Source organism: Oncorhynchus nerka, linkage group LG10, assembly GCF_034236695.1.
Source record: "Oncorhynchus nerka isolate Pitt River linkage group LG10, Oner_Uvic_2.0, whole genome shotgun sequence".
NCBI lineage: Eukaryota > Metazoa > Chordata > Actinopteri > Salmoniformes > Salmonidae > Oncorhynchus > Oncorhynchus nerka.
The window spans coordinates 46,756,287-46,775,426 of NC_088405.1; the positions used below are offsets into that span (position 1 = coordinate 46,756,287).

Here is a 19,140-nt window from a genome sequence, read left to right on the forward strand (position 1 = left end):
ATCCCTTCTTTCTTTTCTCTCAAAAACTCTTGAACGTGCCGTCCTTGGCCAGCTCTCCCGCTATCTCTCTCAGAATGACCTTCTTGATCCAAATCAGTCAGGTTTCAAGACTAGTCATTCAACTGAGACTGCTCTTCTCTGTATCACGGAGGCCCTCCGCACTGCTAAAGCTAACTCTCTCTCCTCTGCTCTCATCCTTCTAGACCTATCGGCTGCCTTCGATTACTGTGAACCATCAGATCCTCCTCTCCACCCTCTCCGAGTTGGGCATCTCCGGCGCGGCCCACGCTTGGATTGCGTCCTACCTGACAGGTCGCTCCTACCAGGTGGCGTGGCGAGAATCTGTCTCCTCACCACGCGCTCTCACCACTGGCGTCCCCCAGGGCTCTGTTCTAGGCCCTCTCCTATTCTCGCTATACACCAAGTCACTTGGCTCTGTCATAACCTCACATGGTCTCTCCTATCATTGCTATGCAGACGACACACAATTAATCTTCTCCTTTCCCCCTTCTGATGACCAGGTGGCGAATCGCATCTCTGCATGTCTGGCAGACATATCAGTGTGGATGACGGATCACCACCTCAAGCTGAACCTCGGCAAGAAGGAGCTGCTCTTCCTCCCGGGAAGGACTGCCCATTCCATGATCTCGCCATCACGGTTGACAACTCCATTGTGTCCTCCTCCCAGAGCGCTAAGAACCTTGGCGTGATCCTGGACAACACCCTGTCGTTCTCAACTAACATCAAGGCGGTGGCCCGTTCTTGTAGGTTCATGCTCTACAACATCCGCAGAGTACGACCCTGCCTCACACAGGAAGCAGCGCAGGTCCTAATCCAGGCACTTGTCATCTCCCTTCTGGATTACTGCAACTCGCTGTTGGCTGGGCTCCCTGCCTGTGCCATTAAACCCCTACAACTCATCCAGAACGCCGCAGCCCGTCTGGTGTTCAACCTTCCCAAGTTCTCTCACGTCACCCCGCTCCTCCGCTCTCTCCACTGGCTTCCAGTTGAAGCTCGCATCCGCTACAAGACCATGGTGCTTGCCTACGGAGCTGTGAGGGGAACGGCACCTCAGTACCTCCAGGCTCTGATCAGGCCCTACACCCAAACAAGGGCACTGCGTTCATCCACCTCTGGCCTGCTCGCCTCCCTACCACTGAGGAAGTACAGTTCCGCGCAGCCCAGTCAAAACTGTTCGCTGCTCTGGCCCCCAATGGTGGAACAAACTCCCTCACGACGCCAGGACAGCGGAGTCAATCACCACCTTCCGGAGACACCTGAAACCCCACCTCTTTCAGGAATACCTAGGATAGGATAAAGTAATCCTTCTCACCCCCTTAAAAGATTTAGATGCACTATTGTAAAGTGGCTGTTCCACTGGATGTCTTAAGGTGAACGCACCAATTTGTAAGTCGCTCTGGATAAGAGCGTCTGCTAAATGACTTAAATGTAAATGTAAATCTGTGAACATTTTGAACATCGTGGCCATGTTCTGTTATAATCTCCACCCGGCACAGCCAGCAGAGGACTGGCCACCCCTCAGAGCCTGGTTCCTCTCTAGGTTTCTTCCTAGGTTCTGGCCTTTCTCCTGAGTTTTTCCTAGCCACCGTGCTTCTACATCTGCATTGCTTGCTGTTTGGGATTTTAGGCTGGGTTTCTGTACAGAACTTTGTGACATCAGCTGATGTTAAAAGGGCTTTATAAATACATTTGATTGATTGATAGATCATATATTTTGCCAATAATTAAACAATGGATCAGAATTGGACTGCCTGTGTAAATGCATCCTTAGTGAACTTGAACCTGTTCTCCGTTTGAAGCAAGATTAGCAGAGGGACTGCACTTCATTGTTTTAGCCACAAGGGGACACTAGTATAACATTCCTCCCAGGCATACCCTCGCTCCTGTGTGTCGTTCTGAATGCCATCAAGAAATCAGTCAGATGTCAGTCACACAAATATTGTGATGCATTGATGGTTTTTATAAGTCCTATGCTTTAAAATCAATGAATTAATGTGTGCTCCTTCAGTCACTGAACAGTGGCGCCAAGGGTAACATCTTTGATAAATCCTTGTGTGTTGGTTCATACCGGTCATATGCTGTTGGTAAATTCCACTCTGGATGGACTGGACCTCATCCCTACCCCACCCCACTCCCCCAATGTAGTGCTAATTAGCTCTCTTTGTGAATTGATTAAAAAAATCAAATCACCTTAGAACAGCTGCCCCCTCCATTAGCCTGCCTACCTTTCATGTTCTCAATGAGAGCTTTCATCTAATTCTTCCCTGTGGCCGTACATTGGAAGTTAGGGAGCTTAACTTTGACTGCATGGGAAAGGAGGTAAAGGGCTTCCTGCTCTTATAATACAGTAGAACTTTGTCAATTTGTGACCTTACCCCATCTGTTAAGACTCATGATGAGACCAGTGTTTCCTGGGAAATGCAGTATTGTAATGTGTGGCTAGTTATGGTGATTGTTTTGGTATCAGACAATGAAGTTCCTATGGTGCATTTTGAGACACTTTCTCCCATTCCTTGTTTTTGGATGTTAACCGGTGGGCTATGTATCCATTTAGGATGCAGGGTGTCATGTCATTGCAGTCTCTATGGGGGTGCCACAGGGTTCAATTCTTGGACTGACTCTCTTCTCTGTATACATCAATGAGGTCGCTCTTGCTGCTGGTGAGTCTCTGATCCACCTCTACGCAGACGACACCATTCTGTATACTTCTGGCCCTTCTTTGGACACTGTGTTAACAACCCTCCAGGCAAGCTTCAATGCCATACAACTCTCCTTCCGTGGCCTCCAATTGCTCTTAAATACAAGTAAAACTAAATGCATGCTCTTCAACCGATCGCTACCTGCACCTGCCCGCCTGTCCAACATCACTACTCTGGACGGCTCTGACTTAGAATACGTGGACAACTACAAATACTTAGGTGTCTGGTTAGACTGTAAACTCTCCTTCCAGACCCATATCAAACATCTCCAATCCAAAGTTAAATCTAGAATTGGTTTCACAAATAGCACAGCTATTTTCAGGTCTCTCCAGAGATGTTTTATCGGGATCAAGTCCAGGCTCTGGCTGGGCCACTGAAGGACATTCAGAGACTTGTCCCGAAGCCGCTTCTGCGTTGTCTTGGCTGTGTGCGTAGGGTCATTGTCCTGTTGGAAGGTTAACCTTCACCCCAGTCTGAGGTCCTGAGTGCTCTGGAGCAGGTTTTCATCAAGGATCTCTCTGTACTTTGCGCCGTTCATCTTTCCCTCGATCCTGACTTGTCTCCCAGTCCCTGCCACTGAAAAATATCCTCAACCATGCTTCACCGTAAGGATGGTGCAAAGTTTCATCCAGACGTGACGTTTGGCATTCAAGCCAAATAGTTCAATCTTGGTTTCATCAGACCAGAGAATATTGGGTGTCATGTGCCTTTTTCTGAGAAGTGGCTTCCATCTGGCCAATATCATAAATGCCTGATTTGGTTGAGTGCTGCAGAGATGGTTGCCCTACGGGAAGGTTCTCCCATCTCCACCTCCCTGACCAAGGCCCTTCTCCTCCGATTGCTCAGTTTGGCCGGGCGGCCAGCTCTAGGAATAGTCTTGGTTGGTTCCAAACTTCTTCTATTTAAGAATGATGGAGGCCACTGTGTTCTTGGGGACCTTCAATACTGCATAAATGTTTTGGTACCCTTTCCCAGATCTGTGCCTCGACACAATCCTGTCTCTGAGCTATACTGACAATTCCTTCGACCTCATGGCTTGGCTTTTTCTCTGACATGCACTATCGACTGTGGGACCAAACCATGTCCAGTCAATTGAATTTTCCACAGGTGGACTCCAATCAAGTTGTAGAAACATCTCAAGGATGATCAATAGAAACTGGATGCACTTGAGCTCAATTTCGAGTCTCATAGCAAAAGGTCTGAAGACTTATGTAAATAAGGTATTTCTGTTTTTTTAAATATTTAATACATTTGCAAAAATGTTTAAACTGTTTTCACTTTGTTATTATGGGGTATTGTGTTTTCATCAATGAGGGATTTTTATTTATTTAATCAATTTCAGAATAAGGCTGTAACGTAATAAAATGTGGAAAAAGGGAAGGGGTCTGAATACTTTCCGAATGCACTGTACATTTCCCTGTTACCAATAACAATAATTCTGGGTAATTAATGGCTGCCTGTGAGTGGAAGATGTTTATAAAGTTAATTTATTTACAATTCAACCCCAGATTTAGTAATGTAGTATACTCCACGCACATTACAGACATAGGAGGGAGAAAGGCCCATAACCCAGTGGAAGGGGTAGAGGGAATGTTTGTGTTTTATTTGTGGCAAAACCAGCATGACGCACCACAGAACTGAACCAAACCCAGGACAGCAGGAACCAATTACGGCGTCCTAGGCAACATGTCCAAGAGAAACAGGAGTCTACAATTTCCATCTATGAGGGAAAAAATGTGAAAATCTCCACTGCTGCGTTAACTATTATTTCCGTACTGTCGTTCTCTCCAAGGCTGTCTAAATTTAAGAGCACACCATTTCTCATTCACATATGTCACAAAGTTATTTTGTTAACCATTCCAAAATAGTTTTCATAATCTTTTGGGTTTATTCTGGTTGTGTTGTGGTCATGGTTTAGTCTCAGGAGCCGCCTGGTCTCGCGACCTTACATTAATGGTTCGCAACACGGATATCGAACCATTAATGTAAGCTCGCGGCATCAGGCGGCTCGCGAGGCTAGTTATGGTTGGTGTGTTTTGTAAATTATGTTTCCTTTCCCGATATTACCATATACCTTCCTTCCTAAATGAGATATTACAAAGAGGGATGGAGAACTCTCCTGACAGAAGGAGAGAGAATCTGTCAAACAGCTCAAATGAACCCAGATTATGTCAAACAAGAGGTGCACATTGCTATATTGTTATAGTCTTTAGGAGAAACCCATGACTATATGACTCTGGAACCCTGTGACGGCACAAATCAAACTGTCTTATCTGAGTGTGTCAATGTGTTGTCTCATCCTCAGTTAAATCTCTCTCTCTCTCTGGTCCAGGGGTCCGAACAAGTGGGCTACCGCTCAGCTAGAGAATAAATAACACCCTTGTGTTAGCTCAGAGAGGGAGAGAGAAGGGAGGTGGGAGAGAGAAGGTAGAGAGAGAGAGAGAGAGAGAGAGAGAGAGAGCAAGAAAAGGAGTAGAAAGAAAGGGTGGGTGGATGCAAATGGTAAAAAAAAAAGAAAAGAGGGATGGGGAGGGAAAGAGAGTGGTTGTAAGAAAAGGGAGGGATAGAGGGTGGGAGCAGGGAGGGAGAGATATGTAAAGAGGCTGGCTGTCTCTTTCCCATCCTCTGTCTGACAGTCTGTACAATGTGTTAATCTCTAACCACTTTTAGAATGTGTAAACTAAAGTGAACTCTTCACTGGAGAGACAGCATAACAAAAACAATCAGGATACGTCTTCCTAAGGATATCACCAGCTAGGACATTTCTCTTCTCTCTCTCTCATGCAATGTTGGAATCATGCCTTGTCTCTGAAAACTATTGGATTTTACCATTTCTATGACTAAAAACTCTTCTGAGACCAGGTAATTATATTTTCATTCTATTTGCTGTGTTTGTGTAAGGAGGTATTAAATGTACACTGAATGTACAGCACATTAGGAACATCTTCCTAATATTGTATTTGCACCCCCTTTTGCCCTCAGAACAGCCTCCATTTGTTAGGGCATGGACTTTTCAAGGTGTCGAAAGCATCCCTCAGGGATGCTGGCCCATGTTGACTCCAATGCTTCCCACAGTTGTGTCAAGTTGGCTGGATGTCCTTTGGGTGGTGGACCATTCTTGATAGACAAGGTAAACTGTCAAGCGTGAAAAACCCATTAGCGTTGCAGTTCTTGACACACTCAAACTGATGTGCATGCACCTACTACCATACCCTGTTCAAAGGCACTTGCATCCTTTGTCTTGCCCATTCACCCTCTGAATGGCACACACACATTCCATATCTCAATTGCCTCAATCCTTATTTAGCCTGTCACCTCCCCTTCATCTACACTGATTGAAGTGGATTTAACAGGTGACACCCATAAGGGATCATCGCTTTCACCTGGTCAGTCTATGTAATGGAAAGAACAGGTGTCCTAATGTTTTGTACACTCAGTGTATATGTGACACACCGTGCAACCTGTCTTTCAGTGCTTGTAAGCATCAAAAGGGTATTTGTCCCCTTAGTTTGCTGTCCTACAGCAGAATGAGTTTATGAGTGAGATTGAGGAAAAAAATGAGGAAAAATGTAAAGAGAGAAAGTGTCAGGGGAAATGGAAAAACTTAGGAGAGAAATGTCATATTTACTCATCACTGAATACAAGCAGTAGATCATGCATACTTTTGGTCACAAATAAAGGGTAGAAATGGCGATACTAGACAGTGTAATGCAGAGGGAGCAGAGCTGGGATAGAGTGGTGGCTTTGTCTTACCTCAAGCAGAAGGATAATGGATCTATTGTACCAGTGTGTGCCAGGGTTCCTAGCCTCACATGGCCCACTTATTCCTGCACTGTGTGTGTGTGTGCTGACCATCACAGTAGGAGTAGACCACAGAGCTCCACCAATTGAGCGCTCATATTTATAATTGTGGAAGATCAACCAGGAATGTCTGGTGGCATTGACATTTCTGAAACTCTGAATGCTCAGATCAGATGTATGGTGCGATTATAGTATGAGTGCCATGTTTGTGCTAGTCCAAGTTACACATGTGCACTATAATAGCCAAGAAACACAGCTGTTGAACTCCCATGGCCGGATATTGGTGTAGGACTAGAGAGCACAGGTGTGTGTGTGCGTGCCTCCGTGTATGTGTAAGTAAGCCAATGTGATTCTGGGCCAAACCCAGCAGGCTCAGTGAATGGAGGCTTTCATGTGTGGGAGATCAAGCTGCTTCATTGGCACACAATTTTCTGCAGCTTTGCATTCTTGAATCAATTGTTTCTCAGACTGCAGTAGTGTGAGTGTGTAGTGAGTGTGCAATGTTATTTTAGTAAAATGCTGAAAAAGAAGAACTTGTCTTTCTGAACTGCTGTGCTCCCACCATTGGGACAGAATCACTACGTGTGGATTAGAAGCCATATGTAATTGTAAAAAGTTGAAGTGTGTGTTTGTTCATTTCTTTGTGTGTGTGTTCATGAATTCCATCAGAGAGAAACAGCATAAGAGAAGGAGAGATGAGGGCTAGAGTCGCTGTTGGAAACATTACACCTACTTTACCCGGGTGAATGTGATGTGTCTTGTTTTGTGAGAGCTATTTTGCATGCAGTAGTAGATCATTGAACTTGGGTATAAATTGGCGGAGTGTAAAGACATCTAGCGTGTTCGTAAGATGATGTTGCCTATTCAGTGATGGTACAGTGGTTGCGATGGTGAAATAAAAAATAAAATAAAATAAAATAAAAAAAGCACACATTTTTTCCACTTCTCACAACTTCTTGTTTATTCACTGAATAGAAACTTGCCTGAAGCTAATTGAATTGAAGCAGCTGGATTATGGGTTTCAGTGGCGAAGCAGGAGAACAGTAGTCATCTGAATGTGCTCCAGTTTAGGTGGAAATAACTTCTCCTCTAGGCCAAGTCTGTCTCCATTTAGTACTCACTAAGTCACTGCTCATCGCTGTCTAGAAATATAACCAGGTGTGCAATCCTTATAGTAGCTGCCATTCCGCATGTGTTGGGTTGGGAATATAAAATACACTGAGTATACAAAACATTAAGAACACATGCTCTTTCCATGACAGACTGATGAGGTGAATGATCCCATATTGATGTCACTTCTTAAATCCACTTCAAATGGTGTAGATGAAGGGGAGGAGACAAGTTAAAGAAGGATTTTAAGTCTTGAGAAATGTATGTGTGTCATTCAGAGGGTAAATGGGCAACTCATTACTAGGAAGGTGTTCCTAATGTTTGGTATACTCGGTGTACAGCATATTTTTTATTGATTCTAAATGGTTTTCTTTTCATTGTTTCTCAATGGCTATTTGGAGACAGCTGAGTTAATGTTCATGAATGTGTTCCCTGTTTACGCTTGATCCAACCACAACTCCCATCCCACCTGTGTTCTCCGGACCCCTACCTTCCCAGACTCAGTGAGAGTGTGCATGCTTAAGTGCTTTAATGCTGACTCTATTCACAGTATGCTTCATAATCTCCAAAGTGAAAAGAGCTCTCACTGCCAAAGGAAAGTGACTGGAACATGTGGAGCCCTCTGAATCCGTGGATAGGAAAAGCGAAGCGTGACAACATAATACACAACGAAACATTTGGAACCCAAAAATGTGCAACAGTAGAATAATGTGTTCCCAATGTTCTACCATCCCATTTCCCCCTGTCCAAGCCTTCCTTTGAACAAACACGCATTCCATCATGCGCCATTGCCAGGGAGGCAACCGGCCTTCTCACATACTTGCACATAAACATGGACACACACACACACACACACACACACACACACACACACACACACACACATATACTGGCCGAGAAGAACCAGAGAAAGACTGACTCATCCCCAGTATAAGTGTAGCTTCCAGACCCGAGGCTATGAAGCTATGGTATTCAGACACACTGGCACACCATGCAGCGGGGCAACCATACTTTTTCACGGAAGCAGACCTGGGTTCAAATTCTATTTGAAATCGTTCAAATACTTTGAGCGTTTGCTCTAGCGGGTCTGGAATGCCTGCAGATGGTCTGGGTTTACAGTTTTGGATCTCTTGTATTGGTCAACTAAGTCAGGCAAGCTCGAACAAGTGTTGGGAATTGTTTCAAATAGTGTTTGAACCCAGGTCTGAACTGAGGAGAAGTGTGGTCACACGAGGACATGCTATCCTCTACTGATAATGTGCCCCAGACCCAGACTTTATGGTGAGCATTTGTGGTGGGAAATTCTGGAATCTCAGAGACTGATCTTATACCCAACACTTTGAATTAAGATCCAGAGGTCTCCAAGGAGTCAGTAATAATAGATTGGAATTTTTGATTGGTAACTTTGAACTATAAAATATAGGCTGGACTACCACATTTGGGACTCAGCTAATTTACTGCATTTCAACAACTTTTGCAACGGTGCAGGGAGGAAAAATGTGCAGTTTTATAATCCTATTTTGTTAAGAGGCTAAAAGAAGATTTTGCAATTTAAAAGATAATGTCCTACTATTCTACACATACCATGAGGCTGAGAGAAAAATGTGCAGTTTCAAGACTAATTTCCTGCAATTCTACACATTTTGCTATCATATGCTGTCTGGGGTAGGGCCCAACGTCGTCCAGGTTAAGGGAGGATTTGGCAGGCTGGGATCTCCTTGTCCCTTCGCTCTCTAGCGACTCCTTGTGGCGGCCGGGCGCATGTGCGCTGACTTCGGTCACCAGCTGTACGGTGTTTCCATCGACACATTGACGCGGCTGGTTTTCGGTTTAAGCAAGCAGTGTGTCAAGAAGTAGTGTGGCTTGGCGGGGTTGTGTTCCAGAGGATGTATGGCTTCCGACCTTCACCTCTCCCGAGTCCGTACGAGAGTTGCAGCGATGGGACAAGACTGTAACTATCAATTTGGATATCACGAAATTGTGGAGAAAAGGGTTTAAAAGTACCAAACAAATAAAATGTAATAAAAATGCATTTGTAAAGTTATTTGACAATAATTGTGCTAGCCCTAATCTGAGGGAACGGGTCACATGCCCTGCATGCCCGTTCGGTAATCTGGCCCTGATAACGTCTTTGAATTCCTCTTTTGGGACTTTGAACCTCTTATGAAAGTTCCGTATCAAATGAACATAGTACTCCTACTACAGTACTTACAGTGGGGAGAACACGTATTTGATACACTGCCGATTTTGCAGGTTTTCCTACTTCCAAAGCATGTAGAGGTCTGTCATTTTTATCATAGGTTCACTTCAACTGTGAGAGACGGAATCTAAAACAAAAATCCAGAAAATCACATTGTATGATTTTTAAGTAATACATTTGCATTTTATTGCAAGACATAAGTATTTGATCACCTACCAACCAGTAAGAATGCCGGCTCTCACAGACCTGTTAGTTTTTCTTTAAGAATCCCTCCTGTTCTCCACTCATTACCTGTATTAACTGCACCTGTTTGAACTCGTTACCTGTATAAAAGACAACCGTCCACACACTCAATCAAACACACTCCAACCTCTCCACAATGGCCAAGACCAGAGAGCTGTGGAAGGACATCAGGGCTAAAATTGTAGACCTGCACAAGGCTGGGATGGGATACAGGACAATAGGCAAGCAGCTTGGTGAGAAGGTAACAACTGTTGGCGCAATTATTAGAAAATGGAAGAAGTTCAAGATGACGGTCAATCACCCTCAGTCTGGGGCTCCATGCAAGATCTCACCTCGTGGGGCATCAATGATCATGAGGAAGGTGAGGGATCAGCCCAGAACTACACGGCAGGACCTGGTCAATGACCTGAAGAGAGCCTGGACCACAGTCTCAAAGAAAACAATTAGTAACACACTACGCCGTCATGGATTAAAATCCTGCAGCGCACGCAAGGTCCCCCTGCTCAAGCCAGCGCATGTCCAGGCCCGTCTGAAGTTTGCCAATGACCATCTGGATGATCCAGAGGAGGAATGGGAGAAGGTCATGTGGTCTGATGAGACAAAATTCGAGCTTTTTGGTCTAAACTCCACTCACCGTGTTTGGAGGAAGAAGAAGGATGAGTACAACCCCAAGAACACCATCCCAACCGTGAAGCACGGAGGTGGAAACATCATTCTTTGGGGATGCTTTTCTGCAAAGGGGACAGGACGACTGCACCGTATTGAGGGGAGGATGGAGGGGGCCATATATCGCGAGATCTTGGCCAACAACCTCCTTCCATCAGTAAGAGCATTGAAGATGGGTCGTGGCTGGTTCTTCCAGCATGACAACGACCCGAAACACACAGCCAGGGCAACTAAGGAGTTGCTCCGTAAGAAGCATCTCAAGGTCCTGGAGTGGCCTAGCCAGTCTCCAGACCTGAACCCAATAGAACATCTTTGGAGGGAGCTGAAAGCCCGTATTGCCCAGCGACAGCCCCGAAACCTGAAGGATCTGGAGAAGGTCTGTATGGAGGAGTGGGCCAAAATCCCTGCTGCAGTGTGTGCAAACCTGGTCAAGAACTACAGGAAACGTATGATCTCTGTAATTGCAAACAAAGGTTTCTGTACCAAATATTAAGTTCTGCTTTTCTGATGTATCAAATACTTATGTCATGCAATAAAATGCAAATTAATCAACTTAATACAATGTGATTTTCTGGATTTTTGTTTTAGATTCCGTCTCTCACAGTTGAAGTGTACCTATGATAAAAAATTACAGACCTCTTATGCTGGTTCTCCCCACTGTATATCCGTCTCTAAGTTCCACCTCTTTAATAGCTAAGCTGAACTCTCGCTATTTAACAGACATATCTATTAAAATCCCCATATATGTTCCTTGCAGACTGAAGGTGGATGTTTAGTGAAAGGTTTCTCGAGGTCCAGCTGGAGCATCCACTTCACCATTCCCAAGAGACTTCCACGTCCCTGGGTTGTCTCACAGGAAACAGCCCTGCTTTCTTGGCCGGATCCTGGAGGAATCCATTCCATCTGGTTACTTGGTTGTCTGCCTTTATTTGTTTATGTTTTTATGATCCATCATCTGTACTCCATTTGTTACATCACTCCTTTGGGCTTGACCATGGGAAAAGACATGAGAGATCAGAGATAGTGGACTCTCTCTCTCTCTGATTGTTCCTGAGGGACATCACAACAACAGGCTCATACATTCTCTCACATCCTATGGAACGATAGTTGTATCTCTATACGTATGTCATTATCAATGCTACAATGATCATCTATGTCATATAAAACCATTCCCAAATGGCCCTGAAAATGTGCAAATATTACCACATTTCCAGTTTGCCCCCCCCCCCCCCCCTTTGTTTTGCCAACAATACAGAGACCAACAGCAGGAAGCTGCCTGGTGGAATTCCACTTATGACTCAAGGTCTTTTCCCTCTTTTCTGTCTCCTCCTCTTCCTGCGCCTACGCTACAACTCCACGTATTTCCACTGTGGGTCCCCGACCTCCTGTGACTGTCAATGTCTGCTTTTATAAAAAGACTGGAAACACTGAGTGTTCAGTGTTATTAGTGGTTCGTATCCATAGCAAACCAGAGTTGGGCTGTTGGGCTGTCCAGCTGGGCTCATCTGTCCTGCCTCAACTCTCCCCGATCAATGGTAGGACTGTCTGTGGATGAGGAACAGATTGGGTTAGGTCAAGTTCACTCTCTCTCTTTCCTTTAGACTTGACCTCATGGCTATTTGCTCTGTGTGTGTTTAGACCACAGATGTTGGCGCTGAACTTTAAATTACACCCAAGAGTTACACAGGGTGTCTGAGTAGGAAGTTTAGGGAAGTCCTGGGAGGTACAACCTTTGACCTGACGGCATATCTACTTCGGAGGACACCTCTGATGTTGTTGCCCCCCAGTCATTAATGACGAGGGTGTAACGTTGCACCCTGGGGCCCCCTAGAGTTCAGCTTAGTGAGTGACTGAAGTGAACGAGAGGTTAGACGTAAACAACCATGTGTCCGCTTCGCTGCTGCAAAAGCTCTGTGGAATATATTACAGAAATTACAAGAACTTTACTGCAACTTGTATTCCCTATGAGTGGAGATGGTGAGTGATTGTCTGCTATACCCGCTGAAGTTTTTGACATGTTAGCAGTATTGACCTTTTATACATCGGGGATCATTGATATACTCAGAAGTCAATTCATTTAAATCCTGTACATTTTATATTACAGCACCACTCTATACATGTGCTTTTTAGATGTACAGTATCCAAGTTTTTCTCTGTTTTCCAATGTCCCCTTGTCTCTCTCTTTCTTAATTTCATTTCTCTTTACTGTGAAAGGGGAGCAGGGATCAGCCCAGAGCAGAGCCCAGACTGTGTGGCTGGCTAGGTCTATTTCTAGCAGCCCGTGGCATAATTGCCCCCGTAATCACACGTTACAGAGGAAGGCCCAACGTTTACAAGCATGAGACATCTCTCCCACATGGGTGTGTGCACTGTATGAGATCAGAGTGGCCTGTGCTGTGTAGGAGTGTGTGTGTGTGTTTCTGTGTCTGTGTGTATGAGACTATGTGTGTGACACATTACACTGTCCAATGCTCCCTGTCCCTCTGTGTCTGAGTTCTTCAGTCCATTCCTCTGTGTGGATGGGTCTGTTGACTACTGTTGCTGTGTTGTGTGCAAGGTGGTAAGGCAGGGTAAGACAGGGTTAAGGAGCCAGTGGCCAGAGCCAGTGGTGAACAGGACAGGAGGATACTCTGTTCTCCATGCTATTGGCTCTCTGAGAATCCAACAATGGAGAGGATTGTCAGAGATGCCCATGTGGCACTGCCCAGCTGCCTGGGCTGATATGACATCACAGAGAGACCGAGGGAGACACAGTGGGAGAAAAATGCTTTTAGCCTATTTTGCTTAATTACTCTAAAGTTATATGCACAAGATTATAAGGGGGAAAGCAACAGGTAACACCACTGTATTACTATAGTAATATCACCGGGGCGGCAGGTAGCCTAGTGGTTAGGGCCAGTAACCGAAAGGTTGCTAGATCGAATCCCTGAGCTGCCAAGGAAAAAACTGTCGTTCTGCCCCTGAACAAGGCAGTTAACCCACTCTTCCTAGGCCGTCATTGTAAATAAATGTTCTTAACTGAGTTCCCTAGTTAAATAAAGATAAAAAATAATGAAATAAAGATAAAACAACTATTTTCATCAACTGAGCATAACCAAGGATTCTCAGTCATACTATCTCCAATAACTATCGTATTGTGAGAAATGATTCCTGAAATTCACACTAGCTCTGTCTTTTCTTGCTTGAGCGAGCAAAGCTCCAAATTCAAGCAATCTCCCTGATAAAATGCAGAACATGCATGAGAGGGAGAGAAAGAGACAGAGGCTTTAGAAAAGTTGTTGTCCTCAGATAGCATTTTTGAGGGGGAAGGAGAGAAGGTGTTTTAAGGTGTGTTCCTTATCTACTCTTTAGCCATAGAAACCATAAAACTGTTTGCTTTAGGAGTTGTTCCCCACAATGTGGATCAGTCTCTGTCTGTTAGCACTTTACTGCGTTCGTAAGTTAGTCTCACGCGATATCTCAGACAGCACTGGCTCGATTTTGACTAAACTTCGGTGATGCGTCTGGATAGAGATCCGCATTTACAAAACTACACTGACTGACAGGCTAGGTGGTGGCGCTATATAACATCATTGAAAATGCTAAATTTGAAAGGTCACACGCCTCACCCTATATAATCTAAAGTCATGCAATTCGTTACACAAGTCCCTCTCCTCACGCGGAACAAATTAGCCTCTTAATACAACATTTTACAGACTACAATCTAAAATATGGCTGCTATTGACCAATAAACATTTACGTGGGCAAGGTCTGGCACACAAGTGCTTATAAATCAGCCAATGATATTGGTATTGTAACACAATTTGGTACACATCAAACCTCCAAGACTCAATATTTTGAAGAACATTCATATTGATCACACGGTCGTGCTATAACAGGCACATGTTTATATCTCTTGATCTGTTCGATTGAGTGATGAAATTTGGCACACATGCTCAGGGATATGAATCTAGCTAACCCAGGTGATATCTCAGACACCATTAAACCAATTCTGATGAAACATGGGTGAATGATGCATCTTGCCATAGAGATCTGTCATTTACAAAATTACACTGATTGGCCCAAGGATGCTGCATCCTTCGTGGGGGACGACATGTTTACTGTTGCCTTGTTTAACTTTACCATAGGATATGGTTTAGGTTTCTAAAACAACATCCTAGATGGATGAAGTAGGTGGTAATGGAGGGTTATGCTAAATGTTTGTCTGCTTCCGTTTGTGGTTGAGACAGCTCACTGGATATGTTTGTAATGGGAGACAATTACTTAAATTCAAGTGTAGAGACTAGAGTGGAGTAGAGATGAGCAGGTGGAGTCTACATAGCAGTCCACACAGTCACTGCTGTGACATAGAGCATTTTATGTGTATGGTAGACTGGTAGCCATAAAAGGTTTAGAGTTAAAAACAGTGTGTGCAACATCAGCTATCAACTGATCATATCAACCGTCTTTCTATAGATACAGTAGTTCCCTTTCAGTCAGTACTCTCTGTAAAACGTAACTATGGGGAGTTGTACTCTCGCGACTTAGACTCAAAGTCCCGCCTTCCACAGGTGATAAGCCCGAGATTTGGATTAATTCCATCAATTCTTCCGCTCTTCACCTCGATATGAGCAGGAATGATTCACACTACTAAAAACAAACATTCTGTGAGACTATCTGACTTTGCACCAACTAAACTGTCCCTTTGTGGAAGCGCGTGTTCACCCCCTGGACATTGTGTGCTGGAGTTTGTATTTGTTCTCTTAGTTTCCTAACCACAAACCAATGTATTATTTTTTTGATCGTTTGGCCTGGCTGTAGCAATGAGTAAGATGGCTAACGCGACTGAAACGATGAAGGCTAACAAGCCGGGTTTGGGTTGGCGACCATGCCCAAATGAATAAAAAGATACTCAAGTGTGTTGTCTTGTATGTCTCGGCTCGGTGCGTGCTCTGGCTGCTCTCGCTTGAATCAGTTTGTGTGAGAGACTAGGAGATGGTGCCAGTAACAGTGGCTTGTCCGCAGCTGGCTCTGTTCCCCTAGTCCACGGCTCAGGTTCTCTTGACAACCCTGTAACATTCTAGAGAGGGCTATGCCGGTAGGTGCCCTCGCTCAACCCAGCTCCTGTGCATTCTGTCTCCGGTTGTGGGAGGCTACTCGAAGAGAGAGGGCGGCCAGGTTCAGTGGGTACACACCCGCAACCTGTGTCTGCCTTGGACAAGCACCGCTTGCCTCTCTTCCCAGACTTGTTGATGAAGGGTCAGGTCCCACATTCATGATCCAGTCCTACGCACACTTTCGAGACCAGATTAGCTAAGCAAGCACTGTTATGCTCTTTGAGACTGCGGTCAACGAGACTAGGTAGCCTAGCTTAGACTAAAAAGTCTACTGGCTTATGTCGGCTAACATGCCTGACTTACTAACTTTCCCACGATGTTATGGGAACCCCATTCCTATTTCCATATCCTGGAGTTGGAGGGAGTGGAGGAAGCGGTGCTTGCGTGCACCTCAGGTGAGGAAGCAGCCACCGAGTGAACCTCCGGAGCAAGGGGCACGGGCCTGAGCGACAAAAGCATTACTGTGACAACAGTGTCCCCACATTTGGTTACGGCCAAACAGGGTACTACGTCAGCCATTACTGAAGCCCTGTATGCTTGTAAGGGAGACGGGCTTCATGCAGGCTATACAGTCTCATGGAAGCACAACGTACTGTATGTTGGAAGCTTGTCCAAGTTTAATGCCCCCCATTGTTACACCGTGTTCCATGGTGTTTACTTGGTCCAAGGGGTATATCAATCTCCCCAGGGTGAGAGTAATAAGTTGGGCAAATCGTTCTCTATCCACAAGGAGGTACCCCTCCCCAATAGTTGGGTCATTACTGAGATTCATTGCTGATTCGTGCCTGTGGCTCATTAGTCCCTATGCGGTGTCTAGTGATACATGTAATGGGCTCTATAGGCAATTGGCTGTTGGTAGCGGAGTCGAGGGAACGTGCAGGTTGGACATGACCCTGCTATTATTCCACACACAGTCTCTGTAGTTCATATGAACTCTGTAATGAGCTGTCTGTCTCCAGCTCAATACTTTTAATTAGATTAAATTACAAATCTCCCCTATCTGTTACCACAGAAGCCGTCTGTCCCATTCCCAGCTAGGTTACTAGGCGCTTTGTCACCAGTACCTATGACTGGCCAGTAGAGTAACCTCCATGATAATGAAATTGTATGTGTGTGTGTGTGTTCAGCACTGGGCACTGCCAATCGGGGTACATCACAGATCGTAGGAGCCCTTGTACCCAGACTGGCCCGGGGCTTTAGGCAAATCTTGGCACATAAACAAAACATTTTCAACCCCAAGTTCCACAGTATTCACGGGTGTCAAAAGGGTTGTGAGTTCAATGAAAGGTGTCTCTTCTCCACATTCAGACAGACGGTTGTCAACAGTGGTGGAAATTGAAAAAATAATCAGTCTCTCCCTGTCCACAAGGTGGCATCTTGCCCCTTCAGATGGCACTTCACGCGAGGCTCACTGTCTGCCACGACCAATGGGGGGCGCATGCACGGTGTCGCACTGGATCATGGAACATGGACGTTGGGGTCCGGCTACAATTTGTTGTGCGTCATCACTTTGACTGTTTCCAAGTCCGCAGCGCCCGTTTTGGGGGAGAAAATATCCTCCCTTCTCCAGAAGCAGGCAATCCGAGTGGTTCCTATGTCAGAGATCCAGGACGGCTGGTATAGTCGGTGTTTTCTGGTTCTGAAAAGGGACTTTGTGTCCCATTCTAGACCTACGTGCCTTCAACAGGCACTTCAGAGTCGACAAATTCAGAATGCTCACAAGCCACCAGCTAATATAGTCGATAGCTACAGCCATGCTAATGTCCCGTATTCAGTCTCTAGGGGGGCACTGCATGTCACATGGCACTGCATGTCATTAACGTGGAGCTCCTAACGGTGTATATGGCGCTCAGGCGCTTCCTCGTGCTTTTGTCGGACCAGCTTGTGCTGGTCAGAACCGACAGTATGTCAGTGGTGGCGTACATCAAACAACAGGAGGAGACTAGGTCTCTCTCCCTCCTTACCTTGTCTCGCTCCCTATTGCTGGGGAGCAGTGCACACATGCTCTCGCTTCAGGCGACGCATGTTCCCGGTTGCCTCAACTTGGTGGTGGATCTGCTAACCAACTTATAGTTGATTTACGTGGCTCCCCGTTGACCCAAGCAGCCTTGTTTCGCCTGTTGGGCTGGGTCCTGTGGCAACTCCTGTTGCGCAGGGACCTGTTGTCCCAGGAGCACGCGCAGTTTTGACATGCAAAGCCAGAGATTTGGTTCCTGTTGGTCTGGCCCTTGAGAATGCCAGTCTGATGGCTAGATGTTTAACTCTGAACATTATTGCTACTATTCAGTCCGTCTCTGGCGACTCTTAATGTGACTTTGCTTCCGAATGCGGCCTTCGTCCCGAAAAGTCTTTAGCGTTGAGCTATTCCCTTTGAGCCTTCTCCTTTTGCTTCTGAAGAGCAACATAGTCTGCATGCCCTGTGTCCAATACAAGCTTTGCATAAGTACATTGAGCAGACCCAAGATATTAGTTTATGTGACCAGCTTTTTGTCTGTTTTGCTTATCCAGCTTGCGGCAGGGCGCTCTCTTTAGTTAAGTTTTTTCTTCATTTTTTTATTTTAAGTGGGTGACAGTGCAACTCCCCATAGTTGTGTTGTACCTTGTTTCCCTCCTTCAGGGAACAATATTTATGACTATTTAAGTTTTGTTTGGGCTCAGATCAACTCAGAGTTATGGAATGTTGGTGAGATTAAAAGTGAGTGAGTGAATGGTTGGAGGATTCTTGAGCTAGAGCAGACCAGACAGACATGACTCTTCAGAGTTGTCTATTGTTTGTATTTGTGTGTCTACAACGTCTATGGGTTGTGTATATTGCAGTAGACATGTCTGATCCTCAGAGGCTTTTCCTCTTCACTGAGGTGAGAACGTGTCCACAGCTGGGCCTTATCTACAGTATCTGTGTGTGTGTGTCTGTGTGTGTTGTGCGAGGCTGAGTCAAAGACAGTGACCCATGGTGAGGGGAAGCAGCCAGGGTAAATATATAATTATTTACATTTTAGTCATTTAGCAGACGCTCTTATCCAGCTCTTATTCATCTTAAGATAGCTAAGTTGGACAACCACATATCACAGGCATCACAAAGCTAATTTTTCCTCAATAACATAGACGTCAGTAGTCAGAGCGGGGATCAAGTGCTGCATGTGCTGGGGTGCCAGGACAGAGAAGAACTTGGGTTGAGCGAGAGCTACCCTCCTGTTGGGGTGGCAGGGCCAAGAGACCTAAGGTGGCAGAACAGAACGGAGTGCTCGGGTTGGGGTGTAGGGTTTGAGCATAGCCTGAAGGTAGGTAGGGGCAGTTCCTCGTG

At 45.3% G+C, this 19,140-nt stretch overlaps 1 protein-coding gene across 8 annotated transcripts in view; it reads left to right on the top strand.

Moving 5' to 3' along the window:
• The first annotated feature begins 5,325 nt into the window (after positions 1–5,325).
• phldb1a (pleckstrin homology-like domain, family B, member 1a) overlaps positions 5,326–19,140 on the top strand; it is an 80,392-nt gene continuing 66,577 nt past the window's right edge. For 5 of the 8 annotated variants that reach the window (XM_065023455.1, XM_029670054.2, XM_065023460.1 and 2 more), the window contains exon 1: positions 12,618–12,717. In XM_065023455.1, coding sequence (XP_064879527.1) covers positions 12,715–12,717 — 3 coding nt within the window. In that variant the 5' untranslated portion in view covers positions 12,618–12,714. Of the gene's footprint in view, positions 5,583–12,617; positions 12,718–19,140 lie in introns of those variants that run through there. The other 3 variants (XM_065023462.1, XM_065023463.1, XM_065023456.1) reach the window with 2 other exon arrangements.